The following is a 17,235-nucleotide window of genomic DNA, read 5'->3' as shown; positions in this document are numbered from 1 at the left end:
ACGCACATTTATTAGTTCATATCTTGCTGCAGGATCCCCTCTTTCATCAAAAAATACCATCTCTCCATTTCTGGTAGTGAAATTCACTAACTTCAGATAATGCAAAACCTGTAAGTGTTAAAATGAACTGTGAATTACCAAACATAATCTAATTGTTAAAAATGTTCAGTTTTAAAAACACAGAGTGGTACTGAACTGTTTGTTTACATATGCAATAGATGACAAAAATATGAGGCTGCAAATAGGAAGATATTACAAATTATTAATTCTGTTGTTTTACATTAGATATTATGATTACAGAGTGTAACTTAGTGTCAGAAGTAGCATAAATGCAACTAAAGGGATCTTTGGAATCAGTGATAAACACTACTGAATGCAAGTTACATCTAAGCGGGATACAAATACCATTTTATACAATATAAACTACCAAAACTAAGTAAATAGATAAAAAAAGGAAAGAAACATTAAATTCAATAGCGTACCTGCCATGGTTCTATTTTCATCTTCTGAGCACATGTTTTGTTTTCAAATGGTCCTGAACCGTTTTTACAGATAAGTAGGTTATGAAGGGCATGTGCTACCGTGTATACAGCTTTATAAACATTATTAGAAAACCTCAGATCAGAAACATCAGTAAATTCATTATTTATGTCTTTTAAATTTTCATTCCCAGTACAAGGGTTTAAAATATCAACCCCTTTTTCAGAAGTCAGAGAGCAACTGAAAACTGCCTCCCAGAAATCTTTCAAAAAACTGCTTCCAGAATTATTTGAGGGATGAATAGCCAGCAAAAAATCTTTAAGCCCTGTAATTGTTGCTTTACCAACTGCAAATCCAATTGCCCCATTCAGAATTTTGTAACCATCTCCTGCTACAAGGGATCTCTCTGTTATCCAAGATTCACTGCCTGCCCACTGCAAGCCAGTTAAATTCTGAAGCAGTAGTTCTTCTACCAATGCTTCCATTTCTATAAGTGACAAGAAAGCCACTATCACCTTTGAAGTAGATTTTCTTATAATGTCAATGATTTGAGAAATCTTTTCTTTTGGTCCACTTTTTAAGAAAGCTTCTGAATATTCAATGCAGACACCTTCCTGCTGGGCCACCTGTGCAAATGTAGCCATGCCAGAATTCCCATAATCATTGTCACTTCTTTTTTTTTTTTTTTTTTTTTTTTTTTTTTTTTTTTTTTTATTTTTTTTTTATATTTTTATTTTATTAATTTTCATTGTAATCATTCCATACAAACAGATCCATTTATAACCCAACAAATTTGAAAACAAATCAAACCCCATCCCTGAGAAGGAGAGCTTAGCTAAAGGAAAATTTCTTTAAGCTTTTTAATAAGGCAACATTAGACAAAAGAAGGGGAGAAGTAAATATCTATATAAATAAGAGATGGAGAAGGGAGTTAAATACAATAATAGTTAATTCTCTTATTCTAAAATAATATTGATTAAATCCTGCCAAGTTTTGAAAAAATTTTGTACAGATCCTCTAACTGAAAATTTGATTTTTTCCAATTTCAAATAATATAAAACATCAGTTTCCCACTGACTTATAAGAGGAGAATTAGGATTCTTCCAATTTAACAAAATAAGTCTGCGTGCCAAGAGTGTAGTGAATGCAATCACCGTTTGTTTGTCCTTCTCCAATTCAAGTCCATCTGGAAGGACACCAAACACAGCTGTTAGTGGGTTAGGAGGGATTGTGATACTAAGGCTGTCTGAGAGGCACTTAAAAATCTTTGTCCAAAATGATGTTAGTTTGGTGCAGGCCCAGAACATGTGACCCAGTGAGGCAGGAGCTTGGTTGCAGCGCTCGCAGGTCGGATCCTGGCCTGGAAACATTTTGGACAGTTTTAAGCGAGACAGATGAGCTCGATATATAATTTTTAGTTGAATAATTCTATGCTTTGCGCATATAGAACTCGAGTGAATTCTCTGCTTTGCTACCTTCCACTCCTTTTCTGATATATTGATTAAGAGATCTTCTTCCCAATGTCCTCTTGGATCTTTGAAAGGTAGGGACTCTAATAAGATTTTATATATTGCGGAAATAGTTTTTGTTTCCTCGGAATTGAGCAGTATTTTTTCCAGCATTGTGGAGGGTGCAAGGTGGGGGAAATCGGGCAATTTCTGTTTAACAAAATTTCTAATTTGAAGATAGTAAAAGAAATGTGTAGCTGGGAGGTTAAATTTTGAACGTAATTGTTCAAAAGATGTAAATATGTTGTCTATATAAAGATCTCTGAGCATTTTAATCCCAAAACTTTTCCAGGTATTAAAAACTGGATATACTTGCGAAGGTTGAAAGAGGTGGTTCCCTTGCAAAGGTGCCACTGATAAAAGATTTTCCATCTTAAAATGCTTCCTAATTTGGTTCCATATTCTGAGTGAGTAAAGCACAATTGGGTTATTAGTATATTTGCGATAACTTTCATTTATTGGAGAGCAAAGCAGGGAATATAAAGAAGTACTACAGGATTTTACTTCTATTGCAGACCAAGCCTGTGTATGTGCATTTATTTGTGTCCAGGTTTTTATGGCTTGTATGTTTGCTGCCCAGTAATAAAACTGAAAATTAGGTAAAGCCATGCCACCTTCTGCCTGAGGTCTTTGTAGGGTCGCTCTTCGGATACGTGGGTGTTTTGAGTTCCAAATGAATGAGGTTATTATTGAATCTAACTGTTTAAAAAACGATTTATTGATATATATTGAAATGTTTTGAAATAAAAAGAGAAGTTTAGGAAGGATATTCATCTTAACAATGTTAATTCTTCCGGCTAGAGTGAGATGAAGGGTTGACCATCTATGCAAGTCTTGCTTAATTTTTTCCATACAGACGCCAAAATTTTGTTGATAAAGAGCTTTATGTTTACTTGTGATATTTACCCCTAGGTATTTAAACTGATCTGCTATGGTAAAAGGTAGGGTGTCTAATTTAATATTATATGCTTGTGAGTTCACTGGAAAGAGTATACTTTTATTCAGATTAATTCTAAGACCAGATATCTTTTGAAATTCTGTTAGTGCTGTTAAAACAGCAGGGACAGTGTTTTCTGGGTCCGATATATATAAGACCATATCATCTGCATATAGAGAAATTTTCTGTTCCAGTCCTTCTCTGACAATCCCCTTTATCTGATGAGAATTTCGGCAGTGAACCGCCAGTGGTTCAATAGCGATTGCAAACAACAGTGGCGACAAGGGACATCCTTGTCTGGTACCACGTTCTAGTTTAAAGTAGTCTGAGCAAATTTTATTAATACAAACTGAAGCTTCTGGACTGGTATACAGTAGTTTAATCCAAGCACAAATATTCGGGCCAAACCCAAATTTCTCCAATGCAGTGAAAAGGTAATTCCATTCGATCATGTCAAATGCCTTTTCTGCGTCTAATGATAGTAATATCTCTGGGGTGTTTGATTTTGCTGGTGAATATATAACATTAAACAAGCGTCGGAGATTTGAAGATAGATGTCGGCCTTTAATAAATCCAGTTTGATCTTGTGATATTACCGAGGGCAGCACTTTCTCCATCCTTCTAGCTAGGATTTTTGAGAGTATCTTAACATCATTATTCAGGAGTGAAATTGGTCTATATGATGCACATTGTAACAAGTCCTTATTTTGTTTAGGAAAGACGGTGATTAATGCTTGTCGAAATGTTTGAGGTAGTATTTGGTGGTCTTTAGCTTCTGTAAATGTTACCAATAAGAGTGGAGCTAGCTGAGTGGAGAATTTCTTATAAAACTCTACGGGGTAACCATCAGGGCCTGATGATTTCCCGCTTTGTAGTGACTTTATAGCGTCTAGTAATTCTGTTAGCGTTAGAGGTTTATCTAGTTCCTCAGCACTTAAAGCATCTATTTGTGGTATTTGTGAATTATCCAGAAATGCATTAGATTGCGTGTTGTCTTCTTTGGGCTCAGTGGAATATAAAGACTTATAGTAATCTCTAAATGTGTGCATTATTTTATTATGGTCGATGATTTCTTCTCCATTCTTGTTGGTGATTACTGGTATTGCATTGTGAACTTCTTGTTTATGAATTTGTTGAGCTAAAAGCTTATTAGCTTTTTCTCCGTGTTCATAGTAATGCTGTCTAGACTTATAAATAAGTTGTTCAGTTTCTTTAGTTGTTAAGATGTTAAGTTCTGTATGCAAGGCCTGCCTTTTCCTGTGAAGAGCTTCACTTGGACGCCTGGCTTGTTCTTCATCTATTCTAGTAATTTCATTTCTTAGCTCTGACACTTTCTTGGTTTCTAATTTATTTCTATGGGAAAGATATGAAATAATCTGGCCTCTTAGGAAGGCCTTTAGAGTTTCCCAGAGTGTTCCTGCAGAAACCTCTGTAGACATGTTTGTCTCTAGGAAGAAGCTGATTTGTTTGGATATAAATTCTGTGCAGTTCTCGTCTGCCAATAAAAGAGGGTTAAGACGCCATCTGCGAGGTGAGTACGAGGGGCTTATTGATTTTAGCTCCAAGACTAGAGGGGCATGGTCAGAGATAACAATTGTGTCATATTTGCATAATTTAATTGTAGGCAGGAAATTATTATCTATAAAAAAATAATCAATTCTTGAGTAGCTATAATGCACTGGTGAGTAGAACGAATATGTTCTTGAGTTTGGGTTAAGAAACCTCCAGGGGTCTGATAAGTTGTGATCCTTTAAAAACTGTGTAATTATCTTTGCAGTATTAGATGTCGTCCCCCCTGTCACAGGAGTCCTATCTAAGAGTGGATTTAAAACACAGTTAAAGTCCCCAGCCATTATAATTTTATGAGTGTTCACACTGGGAATGGATGCAAATAGATTTTGCATGAATTCCTTATCATCAACATTGGGTGCATAAACATTTATCAAAATCATTTTACTGTTATATAAGTTGCCCATGACCATCACATATCTCCCTTCAGGGTCCGACACTACCTCTGATGCTACAAAAGGAACTGTTCTATGTATGAGAATTCCCACCCCTCTAGTTTTCTTTATAAAGCTAGAATGGAACATTTGGCCAGTCCAGTCTTTTTGTAATCTGAACTGATCCTTGGTTAGTAAGTGGGTCTCCTGTAAAAATACTATTTTAGCGTTTAAGCCTGTTAGGTGAGAGCATACTTTCTTTCTCTTTAATTGTCACTTCTAATAGTACCAACCCAAGTCCATCCAAAATGCTTCACAAGCTTTGCAAGGGCTCGACTTTGATAATAATCACTGGGTATTGTTCTGAAGAAAGTGGGAAATTCATTTCGATTGCTGAGACAAGCGCACGTGGCAAAATGACTAATCTGAAACAACAGTAGATTATTAAAGATACCTAAATGATAGTGGAAATCTGGTAAGTGTTATTCTAGCTGTACACTTAACACTTTAGTAAAGAGCACGATAAGTAAAATATTTATGGCAACAGAATTTTATGAAAACTGCAGAAAACATATTTCATAATAACATATCTGAAGTAAGTGTTGTATTCCTTTGGCTTCAATAACATATGACATTTTAACATTTATTGTTGTATAAAGTTATTATTATTCGTGCTTCCAAATCTTACCACAGGTATTCCAAAAAGCCCCACTGTTCTTGCTATTCCCATTGTTGGTGTTGATGCTGAATGGCCTATTATTGCTTGTACTGTTGAGGGTTTTACACAAGAAAAGTCTGAAAGCACTTCTTTATGCCCATTTATTAAAGACATGACCACTCTTAGAATATTCAGGGAGCCACATGGATTATAAATCTTGTAGCCCAAAGTGACATCTGGAAGTATTTCTTTATTTCTGTTTATTTCTTCTATGGCAAAGATCATAGTTTGAGAAAACTGGAACTCTCTGAAATTAAAGCTAAACAGAGGTTGAAGAAATTAATCCTCAGCATTTCTTCTTTATTATTATCCAATTTGTATCTAATAGAAAAACATGTACTTATCAAAAGCAGTGTTTTAACGCTTATATGCTTATAACTTTTTGGATATACATTGATTTATTGGCTATCAGTTCAATATGAAATACCTTACTTTTTGCATTTGGGAGGTTCTGGCATAATTCGATAGTTGTATGTAGTACCAACTAAACTGCTGCGAAATGAAAAGATGCCTCCAATTATGATATCCCCATCTTGATAAAATTCTGGAATCTCTGGTCTTCCTCTAATTTTACATGCCAGTTCTTCGGCTCTTGAGAAAAGAGCGAGTAGCAATATCATCAGGATCTGCATTGCAGAGCTTAAACAGACAAAATGATAACTGCTGCACACACAGTTCACAATTAAGGTTTATGCAATAACTAAATCATCAGGTCCCACAAGTGAGAAGAATGCACAAATATTTCTCAAGAGGAATAATAATCCCCATCCCTGAAACCTAGGAAACTATTACTTTTATCCATTGGCTTATTTTATTTGCTACTGACAACTGTCTTATACATCTAATCATCTTCCTGCAATGGTTAACAACATATTACTACAATTATTGTTCACTTTATTTCAATAATCTGGTATATTTTCATATTTCTAGTATAAACTTTTATTGACTTGACCATCTTTTCTTGGTCATGGTCAAGGTTGCCACAAGACAATTCAGGACTGATTGGAGCCAGTACCAGAACATAGTTCTTCAAATGAAACCACATACACATGTACAAACAAAAAAACAAATAACAAATATCATACTGAATCGTGCCAGTCTCACAGTATTTAAAAACATTTTAAAGCAGAATGGCAAAATCATGTATTAATGATTTCCAACAGCTGCATGTTTATTTGCCTACACACATGTATCAACTTTTAAGACAGACTATGCAAAATATAAAAATGTTGTCATTGTAATTACATATATTCACATTTATCATTGTATGTATATATTGTAATGGGCGGCCGGGTCCCATGCCCGGCCGGGACGCCCCTGCTGTATATGTTCCGGGGGAGCAGCCATGGGCTCCTCACTACCTCCCCCGGGACGCTTGGTGGCAGCCTCCCTTGGTGACGATGGTGCCTCAGTTTCCCGCAGGGCTCCATGGGAGACGGAGTTCTCCACAACCCTGTGGGGATCTGGGGTGGCCGCCAGGGGGTGCTACATGGATCCTGGAGCCAGCCTGAACACCTCTGCAGCCCCACCCGGAAGTGCAATTAGCAACAGGTGATCAAGCACCTGGAGCACTTCCAGGTGGTCTATAAAAAGGGTCAGCATCCACCACTCAAGAGCCAGAATCGGGAGGAAGAGGACGAGGTTGCTTAGGATGAGTGCTGGTGCCAAGGTGGAGAGAAAAGTGTTTGTCTGTTGGCTAAGTGCTTAGTTTGGGACTGTGTTGTGGCTGGAGGGATTACAGGGAAGACGTGCCCTCCAGCTGAAGAAAAATAAAAAGTCTGTTGGTTTTTACACATGCCTCTGTGTCAGTCTGTGCCGGGCCGGGTGCAATATAGCGCCTTATTACACTGGCGTAGTCGGAAGGATTCTGGTCCGTCTATTTGGACTGGGACCTGTGTGAAAAATTTGTGTGAAGGCCCGGCATAGCGAAGTGCAACAGCGCGAGGCACGTGCTCGACTCAGCTGCGCGGAGAGCGTGCTCCCGTTGCAGCCACAGGAAAGCATGTGCAGCACAGCGCGGAGAGCTTGCACTTGAGGCCGCAGACGAGCACGCGCAGCACAGCACTCCGAAGCGTGCACATATGGCAGGGGCCACAGGTCAGCACGCGCAGCACAGCGTGATAGAGCCCAACCGAGACCACAGGCAAGCGCAGTGCACCGAAGCGCACTGTGGCGGCAGGGGCCACAGGATAACCACCAAGGAGCTCCTGAAGACACTGCATTTAATGGGGAAGATAAAAGCCGGGCAGACACAGAGGCCAGCCGCCAGACACCGCCACGCTAATCCGCACCATGGGTTGCAGCCAGAGGTAGGTGACGGGCCCAAGAGTGAAGGGCCGCGGGAATGCTTTTCTGCATGTGGGTCAGCCTACCTCCTAGACACCGAATGGCAAAGCATCCGATTAGGGCTGGGGGAGATGTGTCCATGGCGTGACGGTGGGGCGAGCTCGGGATAGAACGAGGCTGAGCTGTGTCTTCCCTTTGGCCCGACCCATCGGCTGGAGGGGGAGAGCCCGGACGAGTTTCCCGACTCGGTGTCCCCGCTAGAGGAGCAGGAGCTCCTCCCTGAAGCAGGTACAGGGGGGGAGGGCGTGTGTTGGTTTCCTGCTGGTAAAGGAGCAGAGGCGGGGACGACAAACCTTCACCCCAAACTCGGTGAATGCCCGAAGGGGCCTGCGGAGAGTCCACAGGGCTTCGATGGCTCGCGGTTGGTGGGAGGGGATGAGAAGAGCCCAACTCCACCGCTGACCAAAAACATTAATTTTTCCTGAGCTGCACGGGAAGTAGAATCCATCCTCCTGCCCCTGCAGTCCTTGTTTAAAGTCTTTCAGGCCCTGCAGGAGACGAAGGAGGGACTCGAGAAGAAGCTCGGCAGCTCGTGCAGAGGCATTGTCGAATGGCTTCAAGGATGCAGAGCGTTATCCTCCTACCTGCATGACACAGCGGTACAGGTGAGTGAGGCCTGTGCCGTAGAGGAAAGGGAAGGGCGGAGCGCAACAGCTGCACTGATAGTTAGTACTGCTTGTCAGGCCACCCCGCCCACTACATGAGACGCTGCCGTGATGACCGACAGCATGGCAGGGGAGCAGGCAGGGAGGCAGCTGGTGGATGTTGGCTGCCAAACAACCTTGCCTCGACTGCCAGTGCCGGTCTCGTGGCCGTCTAAAGGGGTGCAGATGATGAGGGGTCCCTCTTCTTCCCATAGAGGGACTCAGATTGTCAGTGCGTCCCAGAGAAAGAGGAGGACCCAGAGGAAGAAACTGGAAACTCCTGACAGAACACAGTGTGAGCTCGTTTGCTGGACGGCACGAAAGGGCTATACTGCAGAGGGGCGGAAACATCAGAAGCCCTAAGTTGAGCGGGCAGAGGGGCAGGAGTTTCCTGCCTGCTTCCGCTCCCGCAAGGGTCGAGCGGAAGGGAGTCGAGTGTGCTACAACTGCGGCTGCTGTGACCACATCTGGTGGTGTTGTCCTGAGAGGATGTCCGAGTGGCAGGGACGTCGGGGCAACACCCCCAGACCTTTTGCTTTTGTATCCACACGGCGGAACCGTAGTACTGAGGACGCCGACTCCCTGTTATGGAGAAGACCAGCCCTTGCGGGACGTGCCGCTGAGTCCCACTGGACTCATCTGGAAGAGGGGCGATGTAATGGGTGGCCGGGTCCCATACCCGGCCGGGATGCCCCTGCTATATATGTTGCAGGGGAGCAGCCATGGGCTCCTCACTACCTCCCCTGGGATGCTTGGTGGCAGCCTTCCTGGGGACGATGGTGCCTCAGTTTCCCGCAGGGCTCCATGGGAGATGGAGTTCTCCACAACCCTGTGGGGATCTGGGGTGGCTTCCAGGGGGTGCTACATGGATCCCGGAGCCAGCCTGGACACCTCTACAGCCCTGCCCGGAAGTGCAATTAGCAACAGGTGATCAAGCACCTGGAGCACTTCCAGGTGGACTATAAAAAGGGTTAACATCCACCACTCGGGAGCCAGAATCGGGAGGAAGAGGACAAGGTTGCCTAGGAGGAGTGGTGGTGCCAAGGTGGAGAGAAAAGTGTTTGTGTGTTGGCTAAGTGCTTTGTTTGGGACTGTGTTGTGGCTGGAGGAATTACGGGAAAGACGTGCCCTCCAGCTGAAGAAAAATAAAAAGTCTGTTGGTTTTTACACGTGCCTCTGCGTCAGTCTGTGCCGAGTCGGGCGCTATATAGCACCTTATTACAATATATATATATATATATATATATATATAATTATATATATATATATATATATATATATATATATATATATATATATTATATATATATATATATATATATATATATACTGTATATATATATATAGTACTGTGCAAAAGTTTTAGGCAGGTATGAAAAAATGCTGTAAACAAAGAATGCTTTCAGAAATATAAATAATGATTGTTTATTGTTATCAATTTACAAAATGCAAAGTGAGCGAACAAAAGAAAAATCTAAATCAAATCAGTGTTTGGTGTTACTACCTTTTGCCTTCAAACCAGCATCAATTCTTATAGGTACACTTTCACAAAGTCAGGGATTTTGTAGGATTTTAGTCGGGTGTATGATCAACTAGTTATACCAAACAGGTGCTAATGATCATCAATGTCACACGTAGGTTGAAACACAGTCATTAACTGAAACATAAAAAGCTGTGTAGGAGGCTTAAAACTGGGTGAGGAACAGCCAAACTCTGCTACCAAGGTGAGGTTGTGGAAGACAGTTTCATGTCATGGCAAGATTGAGCACAGCAACAAGACACAAGGTAGTTATACTGCATCAGCAAGGTCTCTCCCAGACAAAGATTTCAAAGCAGACTGGGGTTTCAAGATGTGCTGTTCAAGCACAAAGAAACAGGCAACGTTGAGGATCGTAGACGCAGTGGTCGGCCAAGGAAACTTAGTGCAGCAGATGAAAGACACATCAAGCTTATTACCCTTCGAAATCGGAAGCTGTCCAGCAGTGCCATCAGCTCAGAACTGGCCAGAAGTGGTCTTCATGGAAGAGTTGCAGCCAAAAAGCCATACTTCCAACATGGAAACAAGGCCAAGCGACTCAAGTATGCACGAAAACATAGGAACTGGGGTGCAGAAAAATGGTCATATCACTGCTCTGGACTGATGAGTCAAAATTTGAAATATTTGGCTGTAGCAGAAGGCAGTTTGTTCGTCGAAGGGCTGCAGAGCGGTACAATAATGAGTGTCTGCAGGCAACAGTGAAGCATGGTGGAGGTTTCTTGAATGTTTGGAGCTGCATTTCTGCAAATGGAGTTGGAGATTTGGTCAGGATTAATGGTGTTCTCAATGCTGAGAAATACAGGCAGATACTTATCCATCATGCAATACCATCAGGGAGGCGTATGATTGCCCCAAATTTATTCTGCAGCAGGACAATGACCCCAAACATACAGCCAAAGTCATTAAGAACTATCTTCAGCGTAAAGAAGAACAAGAAGTCCTGGAAGTGATGGTATGGCCCCCACAGAGCCCTGATCTCAACATCATCGAGTGTGTCTGGGATTACATGAAGAGACAGAAGGATGTGAGGAAGCCTACATCCACAGAAGATCTGTGGTTAGTTCTCCAAGATGTTTGGAAAAACCTACCAGCCGAGTTCCTTCAAAAACTGTGTGCTAGTGTACCTAGAAGAATTGATGCTGTTTTGAAGGTAAAGAGTGGTCACACCAAATATTGATTTGATTTAGATTTCTCTTTTGTTCATTCAATGCATTTTGTTGATTGATGAAAATAAATGATTAACACTTCCATTTTTGAAAGCATTCTTTGTTTACAGCATTTTTTTACACCTGCCTAAAACTTTTGCACAGTACTGTATATATACACACACATTTATATATATAAAATACACTGTATGAAGGAAACTACTATTTTTTCAGTATATCTGAAAGAAATATGCAAGATTCCTAATCACAAATGTTTATATGAATGTTATTGTGTAATATATTCTAATACATTTATTTAAAATCTCACAATTTGATATATCAAATAATTAATAATTCAAAGTATATTTAAAATTGGTACCACATTCATTTATTCTTTTTTCAATTATTCTTCAACACAGGGCCACTGGCTAGGGTGTTGCTAGCAATGGACACAAGGTAGGATCCAACGCAGGAAAGGGTATCTGCAGAACACACACAATCCCTAAGACCCGCTCATTCATAACAAGCCCAGCCTAACTTTGGAATTTTAGTTGAAATCAGAGTTCACAGAAAAATTTTCATGCCGACACTGCTTAGGCTGGGATTTGCTAGCCACTGTGTTATCCAATACAAAACAGTACAGTAATAAATCTTTCACATAAATTGGTTTATTGGAATAATAATTTCAACATTGCATGCACATTTCTCAGTGAGTTTTAACATTTGTCTTTGCCATTAAATGTTTTTTTGTATTTTTCTCTGGTTTTAGTATTATAATATAGCACTTGGGAGCAAAAATACAGAAAAGCAAACCAAAACTAGAAACAAGAATAGCAAATACTTCCACCGCTACTATGTATTTTCCTGGGGAGCTGATGTAAGCAGGGATAAATGTTATCCAAACTGAACAAAAAATCAGCATGCTAAATGTTATAAATTTTGCTTCATTAAAGTTATCTGGCAACTTGCGAGCAAGAAAAGCCAAAACAAAGCATATGGCAGACAGTAAGCCTATATACCCCAATACAATGTAAAATGCTATGGATGATCCTAGATCACATTCCAGAATAACTTTATCATTATAGTATTTTGTATTCTTATCAGGGAAAGGAGGTGATATAATCAGCCACATTATACATATTAAAATTTGTATTGATGTGAAAGAGAAAACAGTTAGCCGCTGCTGATTGGGTCCAAACCATTTCATAACATTATTACCTGGTAGAGTTGCCCTAAAAGCCATTAATACCACAATTGTTTTCCCTAGAATACAAGAGATGCACAAGACAAATGTGATGCCAAAAGCAGTGTGACGTAGCATGCAGGAAATGTCAGAAGGCTGACCAATGAAAGTGAGAGAACAGAGGAAACACAAGGCCAGTGAAAAGAGAAGGAGGAAACTTAGCTCAGAGTTGTTTGCTTTAACAACAGGAGTGTCTTTGTAATGATAAAATATGGCAGCGGTAGCAGTAACTATGCAGGCTCCAAATAATGAAATAGCCACTAGTAATGATCCCATAATTTCACTGAACATTAGAAATTCAATTTTCTTTAGGAAGCATGTGTCTCTTCTTTCATTTGACCAGTAGTCCACAGGGCATTTGTTACAGTTTAGGGAGTCTAAATGGAAGTATAAAGTAAGTTATGCATCCATATACACTATAATCAAGAATATACATGCATTCTTGTAAGAACTGTATCGTTAGCATGATAAAGGTGTTACCTGTTTTATTACTGAATTCCCCCTCTGCACATGGTATACAATCAAAACAGCAGCTAGGTTTTCCTTTCTTAACTGCCTTTCTTGTTCCTGGATCACAACTTTCACTACATACTGATTTTGGTATCTGTATAAAGAATGTAAATAATAATTGTAGGACAATTATCTAACTCTAATTTAATCTATAACAGAAATAAAAAAAAATGCTTTCTAAATCACCGTCAGTTATTATTGTCCAAGTTAACCTTGAAAACAGATTAACAACAAACACAGCTACCGTGTATTTTTTCAATATATTAAGTATAGTTCTCTTCATTAACCATGGCACAGAATATCTTTAAAGTTGTATGTTCATATCTTGGCTCAGGATGTTTTTTCCATGTTCTCCATTACATTAATTGTTTTGTGTGTGTTCATTTGTTTGGTATTTATGCATCTGTATGTAAGTGAGTGTGTCTGCCATGTAATGATCTCCTGTCCAGGGTTGGTTCTTATTTTGCATTTATTAATACCAAAATAGGCTCTAGCTCTTCAAAAGTCTGTGTTTGAATATAGGAGAGTAAAATAATAAATCAGTTACTTCTTGCTTTTGTTTATGCAGTGATATGACATTTAAAATATTTCATAGTGTCTTATAAAAATGAAAAATAGGAGGTGATCTTCAAAAAAAATACATCATACAAGTTCTTTCCTGATAATTGATATCTTTCTATTTAAACGTATTCGCAGCTTAAATCACACATGCAGTATTCAGTAGAGTGTAGACCACAAACTGAGATGGGCGTTTTTAATTGGAATCTTTTTCAAGAATGGATCCTTTCTAGCATCTAATTAATGTAGGCTCTGGCTTCTTGCCACCTTAAATTAAAATATGTAGATTTTAAGATAAGTTGATTAAAGGGATTCAAGTAAATCCTTTTTAATTTGATATATGTGTGGGATTAGTGTCCACGTGTAGCCTAGTGTTCTTCTACTGAAGCAGAGAAAGCCATATTTTCCTGCAATTTTCTGGTCACTACTGAAGCTCAAGATGACCTTGGCCTTACTGAGCACTCCAAGAAGAATTAAAGCTTAACAGCCCCATGTCATCAGAGATCCAGCACCATATTTACAGTAGGTATAAGGTTTATTCCTGCATATGCTTTCTTTTTTCAACGCCAAACTCGCTGCTGTTATATGTGGCCAAAGCTCTGTTTATACCCAATTTCATTTAGCCATAGAAATCAGTTCCTGTGAAGTTTATACAGGTTTTCACACCTGCCATTTGGTTGTGTGCAATAAATAAAATAATTTGTATTTGTTATGATAAACATCATAGCAGTTTTTTGCATTCTGTTATAGTATCAAACTAATTTAGAAGAAACAGCCCCCAGTTTTCTCTGAATGTGTCATTAAGTGTGACTGGGGCACAGTTGGCATTGTATTCCTATATTATAAACATTTGTATACACAATTAAACCATACCTCATTTTGACCGGTTGCCCAAACAATGCTAATATTATTCATCACAAACTGTTTTTCTTCTGGAAAAGCTGAATCATAATAACCTACAGTAACATATTCAGTTATGTTTCTCACGTTAGCACGCACATTTATTAGTTCATATCTTGCTGCAGGATCCCCTCTTTCATCAAAAAATACCATCTCTCCATTTCTGGTAGTGAAATTCACTAATTTCAGATAATGCAAAACCTGTAAGTGTTAAAATGAACTGTGAATTACCAAACATAATCTAATTGTTAAAATGTTCAGTTTTAAAAACACAGAGTGGTACTGAACTGTTTGTTTACATATGTAATTAATAGATGACAAAAATATTAGGCACAAATAGGAAGATATTACAAATTATTAATTCTGTTGTTTAACATTAGATATTATGATTACAGAGTGTAACTAAGTGTCAGAAGTAGCATAAATGCAACTAAAGGGATCTTTGGAATCAGTGATAAACACTACTGAATACAAGTTACATCTAAGCGGGATACAAATACCATTTAATACAATATAAACTACCAAAACTAAGTAAATAGATTCAAAAAAGGAAAGAAACATTAAATTCAATAGTGTACCTGCCATGGTTCTATTTTCATCTTCTGAGCACATGTTTTGTTTTCAAATGGTCCTGAACCGTTTTTACAGATAAGTAGGTTATGAAGGGCATGTGCTACCGTGTATACAGCTTTATAAACATTATTAGAAAACCTCAGATCAGAAACATCAGTAAATTCATTATTTATGTCTTTTAAATTTTCATTCCCAGTACAAGGGTTTAAAATATCAACCCCTTTTTCAGAAGTCAGAGAGCAACTGAAAACTGCCTCCCAGAAATCTTTCAAAAAACTGCTTCCAGAATTATTTGAGGGATGAATAGCCAGCAAAAAATCTTTAAGCCCTGTAATTGTTGCTTTACCAACTGCAAATCCAATTGCCCCATTCAGAATTTTGTAACCATCTCCTGCTACAAGGGATCTCTCTGTTATCCAAGATTCACTGCCTACCCACTGCAAGCCAGTTAAATTCTGAAGCAGTAGTTCTTCTACCAATGCTTCCATTTCTATAAGTGACAAGAAAGCCACTATCACCTTTGAAGTAGATTTTCTTATAATGTCAATGATTTGAGAAATCTTTTCTTTTGGTCCACTTTTTAAAAAAGCTTCTGAATATTCAATGCAGACACCTTCCTGCTGGGCCACCTGTGCAAATGTAGCCATGCCAGAATTCCCATAATCATTGTCACTTCTAATAGTACCAACCCAAGTCCATCCAAAATGCTTCACAAGCTTTGCAAGGGCTCGACTTTGATAATAATCACTGGGTATTGTTCTGAAGAAAGTGGGAAATTCATTTCGATTGCTGAGACAAGCGCACGTGGCAAAATGACTAATCTGAAACAACAGTAGATTATTAAAGATACCTAAATGATAGTGGAAATCTGGTAAGTGTTATTCTAGCTGTACACTTAACACTTTAGTAAAGAGCACGATAAGTAAAATATTTATGGCAACAGAATTTTATGAAAACTGCAGAAAACATATTTCATAATAACACATCTGAAGTAAGTGTTATATTCCTTTGGCTTCTATAACATATGACATTTTAACATTTATTGATGTATAAAGTTATTATTATTCATGCTGTTCAAATCTTACCACAGGTATTCCAAAAAGCCCCACTGTTCTTGCTATTCCCATTGTTGGTGTTGATGCTGAATGGCCTATTATTGCTTGTACTGTTGAGGGTTTTACACAAGAAAAGTCTGAAAGCACTTCTTTATGCCCATTTATTAAAGACATGACCACTCTTAGAATATTCAGGGAGCCGCATGCATTATAAATCTTGTAGCCCAAAGTGACATCTGGAAGTATTTCTTTATTTCTGTTTATTTCTTCTATGGCAAAGATCATAGTTTGAGAAAACTGGAACTCTCTGAAATTAAAGCTAAACAGAGGTTGAAGAAATTAATCCTCAGCATTTCTTCTTTATTATTATCCAATTTGTATCTAATAGAAAAACATGTACTTTTCAAAAGCAGTGTTTTAACGCTTATATGCTTATAACTTTTTGGATATACATTGATTTATTGGCTATCAGTTCAATTTGAAAAATATGAAATAGCTTACTTTTTGCATTTGGGAGGTTCTGGCATAATTCGATAGTTGTATGTAGTACCATCTAAACTGCTGCGAAATGAAAAGATGCCTCCAATTATGATATCACCATCTTGATAAAATTCTGGAATCTCTGGTCTTCCTCTAATTTTACACGCCAGTTCTTCGGCTCTTGTGAAAAGAGCGAGTAGCAATATCATCAGGATCTGCATTGCAGAGCTTAAACAGACAAAATGATAACTGCTGTTTTATATGTTTATATACTGTAGCACACACAGTTCACAATTATGGTTTATGCAATAACTAAATCATCAACTCCCACAAGTGAGAAGAATGCACAAATATTTCTCAAGAGGAATGATAATCCCCATCCCTGAAACCTAGGAAACTATTACTCTTCTCCATTGGCTTATTTTATTTCTTGTGATATTGACAACTGTCTTATACAGTGCATCTAATCATCTTGCTGCAATGGTTAACAACATATTACTGCAATTATTGTTCACTTTATTTCAATAATCTGGTATATTTCATTTTTCTAGTATAAACTTTTATTGACCTGACCATCTTTTCTTGGTCATGGTCAAGTTTGCCACAAGACAATTCAGGACTGATTGGAGCCAGTACCAGAACATAGTTCTTGGAATGA

At 38.8% G+C, this 17,235-nt stretch overlaps 2 protein-coding genes across 2 annotated transcripts in view; both read right to left on the bottom strand.

The window, feature by feature from the left end:
• LOC114645401 (extracellular calcium-sensing receptor-like) overlaps nt 1-6,218 on the bottom strand; it is an 18,044-nt gene extending 11,826 nt beyond the window's left edge. The window contains 5 exon segments of the mRNA XM_028793260.2: nt 1-108; nt 483-1,149; nt 5,124-5,293; nt 5,557-5,845; nt 6,019-6,218. The exon segment at nt 1-108 is cut by the window's left edge and continues 120 nt beyond it. Of these exon segments, the coding sequence (XP_028649093.2) occupies nt 1-108; nt 483-1,149; nt 5,124-5,293; nt 5,557-5,845; nt 6,019-6,218 (1,434 nt within the window).
• A 5,295-nt stretch (nt 6,219-11,513) lies between these two features.
• LOC114643320 (extracellular calcium-sensing receptor-like) lies at nt 11,514-16,797 on the bottom strand. The gene is made up of 6 exons (XM_028791920.2): nt 16,599-16,797; nt 16,128-16,416; nt 15,048-15,863; nt 14,443-14,670; nt 12,982-13,105; nt 11,514-12,878 (listed from the first exon to the last, which is right to left on the bottom strand). Exons 1-6 carry the CDS (start codon nt 16,784-16,786, stop codon nt 11,965-11,967), a joined length of 2,559 nt encoding a protein of 852 aa, XP_028647753.1. The 5' UTR covers nt 16,787-16,797; the 3' UTR covers nt 11,514-11,964.
• Between the last annotated feature and the right edge of the window lie 438 nt (nt 16,798-17,235).

This window comes from Erpetoichthys calabaricus, chromosome 2 (assembly GCF_900747795.2).
Source record: "Erpetoichthys calabaricus chromosome 2, fErpCal1.3, whole genome shotgun sequence".
In the NCBI taxonomy this organism is placed as follows: Eukaryota; Metazoa; Chordata; class Cladistia; order Polypteriformes; family Polypteridae; genus Erpetoichthys; species Erpetoichthys calabaricus.
The sequence above is the reverse complement of the archived record's forward strand: the minus strand, read 5'-3'. Positions and strand labels throughout refer to the sequence as shown.

Bases quoted from the DNA above. Each gene is read 5' to 3' on its own strand.
- LOC114643320 (XM_028791920.2), bottom strand. From the start codon at position 16,786: ATGATATTGCTACTCGCTCTTTTCACAAGAGCCGAAGAACTGGCGTGT. The intron at 15,864-16,127 runs GTAAGATTTGAA...CTGTTGTTTCAG, and splicing joins GGCTTTTTGGAATACCTGTG to ATTAGTCATTTTGCCACGTG. The intron at 14,671-15,047 runs GTACACTATTGA...TAACACTTACAG, and splicing joins TGAAAATAGAACCATGGCAG to GTTTTGCATTATCTGAAATT.